The 2630-nt window shown below is 30.3% G+C and overlaps 1 protein-coding gene across 1 annotated transcript; it reads right to left on the bottom strand.

The window, feature by feature from the left end:
• Positions 1-207: 207 nt before the first annotated feature.
• Positions 208-1823, bottom strand: HELRODRAFT_192918 (hypothetical protein). Its single transcript, XM_009025149.1, has 2 exons — positions 1357-1823; positions 208-599 (listed from the first exon to the last, which is right to left on the bottom strand). The coding sequence occupies exons 1-2, from the start codon at positions 1529-1531 to the stop codon at positions 385-387; spliced, it is 390 nt and encodes a 129-aa protein (XP_009023397.1). The 5' UTR covers positions 1532-1823; the 3' UTR covers positions 208-384.
• Between the last annotated feature and the right edge of the window lie 807 nt (positions 1824-2630).

The following is a 2630-nucleotide window of genomic DNA, read 5'->3' as shown; positions in this document are numbered from 1 at the left end:
AGACGGTTCGACGTTTTATGGGATTGACTTACTGCAAGTTGTTCAACTTTTTAAAACTTTTCAAATTACAAAATTAAAGACACGTAAAAAGTTAGGTTCAAAAAACATTTCAAAGTGCTCTCAAATTTTTTTCAATTTAAATAACAGTAAACACTTGAAATTTTTTCTGTTCGGCTTTGTTGATGAATGATATTCTTTAAATATTGTGAATCATAGCTAAAAAAAAGTATAGCTAAACAAACTACTAGCAAACTACAAATTTTTGTGAAATCAATTTCAAAAATGTCAAATTTTCAAATCGTTTTTATTTTATTTCAAATAATTTCTAAAAATTATTCAATAGCAGCCTGATGCTGATGTCAACGAAACATCGTCAGCAATCAGTTAGATGAGTGCATATCTGGCGAGGTACCCTATCGTGGATATCCCGATCAGGAAGAAGGGTGTGAATTTGAATCCCTCCGACCCGTTGCAGAGTCCCGTTGAACAGTAACATACGATTGTTTTCACTCCAGGTGTTAATGATGACAGGTCAGTGCAACCGTCTATTTGTGCTGTCCAATTGGCGCTTGCACAACCTCGATACACTGCTTGGATTCCTGAATGAATGAATGAATGAATGAATGAATGAATGAATGAATGAATGAATGAATGAATGAATTCCTGAGTGAATGATTTTTTGAATGAATGAATAAATGAATTATTCAACATTTAACATTTTATTTCTCCAAATCAAATCAAAGATAACAGCATCAATGAAATGAAATGATCTGGTAATCAAAATGAATTGTTCTTGCAACGGTCACCAATTACACATTTAATAACAACATAATAATAACAAATCGTATCTAACAACGACTCTCTATTGTTATTATTATTCATAATAAATTATAATTAATTAATAAATGAATGAAAGAAAAAAAGAATAAATGAATAAATAAACAAATAGGTGAACAAACAACCAAACGAACGAACAAACGAATGAACGAACGAACGAACGAATGAATGAATGAATGTCTGGAAGAGGAATAAATTAGCAAATTGCTTTATTTTACTGCAAAAATCATTCCAACATTTTTGGACATTTTGAGAAAAAAAGGAAACAATTACTAATTGTAAGGAATGAACACAGAAATAAATGAATAATTATAGGAAATATAATCTGCAAATTGCATTAATCATGGCTCGATCTAATTATTCATCTCAAAATTAACTAGACAATTTGAAACATCAGTTTCACTTTATTTTTGGCTGTCTGGGAGGTGAATAATAAGGATGGTGCAATTTTATTTTTTAAACAATCACAATTAACCAATTATAAAATTATCATTAATAAAAAATATAAAATTATCTTACCCGAAGCAGAAGCTGAAGATTTAAAGCAGTATGTTCCATCGCATTGACCATTACCAGTGGCACTGAAGGGGTCGTTGCAGCTAGCGGTGACATTACACATGTAACATTTTATGGCTGAGCCTGGCTGTAGGAAGAAGGCAAAAATGGCTGTAAGCAAAATAAGGTAGGCCTTCATTATTTTTTTGTTGTTTTAGAAATCCTGGAGTGAATTACCAAGTAAACATTAGTTTAAATTTAAAATTTGTTTAAACGATAATGAATGCGAGATGATGTAATGGTTGTGGCGTCTGGTCCTGTCGTTGTTGTGACCGGGTTTGAATTCAAAGAGAACCAGGCTATCATGTGTTACGCGATGCGTGTGCGTGTGTGTAGGTTCATTCACATCCGCTGTGGGTGTGTTTCGTTAAAAACTTTCTTTATTCAAAATTTTATTTGTTAAAGCCAGGTAATCAAAAATCTAGCTGGCTTGGGCAGATCACATAAAGCTTTTAAGAATGATCCAAGGAAGAATCTATGATAATAAAGCTCAATAAATTTCAATTATTGAATATTCATTTCAAAAAGTAATACAAATGGCGAATAATTTGAATTCAACCGCAATAAATTAATTTTAATTTAAAAATTGTATCCGTTACAAATTCAGCAACCAACTTTTAAGAAAATCGAAACGCTAGAGTGCATTTTTGGTGGCACCGCGCAATTAAATAGTTTCGAAGTACACAGGTAACCAGCCCGATATTTCAGTAACTGCATACAAAAGCTTGTCTTCTTCATCTCACATCAGCCAAACACTCGACTCAGTGGAGGATAATTGTCGAAAGCTGAACAATGTAAAAATTAACATGCCACTGAGAAAAAGACAGGTAAAGGAAACAAGTTTCATAATATATATATATATATATATATATATATATATATATATACAGTTGTTCAAAAAATCCACCGACGATTCAGCATTAACAAGTTTTATGGTTGATTTTCTAATATTTTGAACTAGTTCTTTACAATTAAGTCTATTCAAAATGTTGAAATCCATTTTATAATCGTTTATGATTTTAATTGTTAAAATTAATCAAGCAAGATCCCATTTTTATAATCGTTTATTTTTTATATTATTATTAAAGTTATGCATATAGATCTATTTCGACGTAAAGTCATCATCAGTGCAATATATATTTTAAATAAATTCTATTAATAGTTAATTAGTTGTATTTTTTAATATATTAAAATAAAATAAAAGTAACGAAATAAAAACGCAAAGGTTCATTGAAATT

The sequence above is a fragment of the Helobdella robusta genome (genome assembly GCF_000326865.2).
Source record: "Helobdella robusta unplaced genomic scaffold HELROscaffold_40, whole genome shotgun sequence".
NCBI lineage: Eukaryota > Metazoa > Annelida > Clitellata > Rhynchobdellida > Glossiphoniidae > Helobdella > Helobdella robusta.
The sequence above is the reverse complement of the archived record's forward strand: the minus strand, read 5'-3'. Positions and strand labels throughout refer to the sequence as shown.

What these genes read in the sequence shown, in the direction of transcription:
- HELRODRAFT_192918 (XM_009025149.1), bottom strand. Translation starts at nt 1,531, where the DNA reads ATGAAGGCCTACCTTATTTTGCTTACAGCCATTTTTGCCTTCTTCCTA. An exon ending in ATCTTCAGCTTCTGCTTCGG is followed by an intron (nt 600 to 1,356) that starts GTAAGATAATTT and finishes TCATTCATTCAG; the next exon opens with GAATCCAAGCAGTGTATCGA.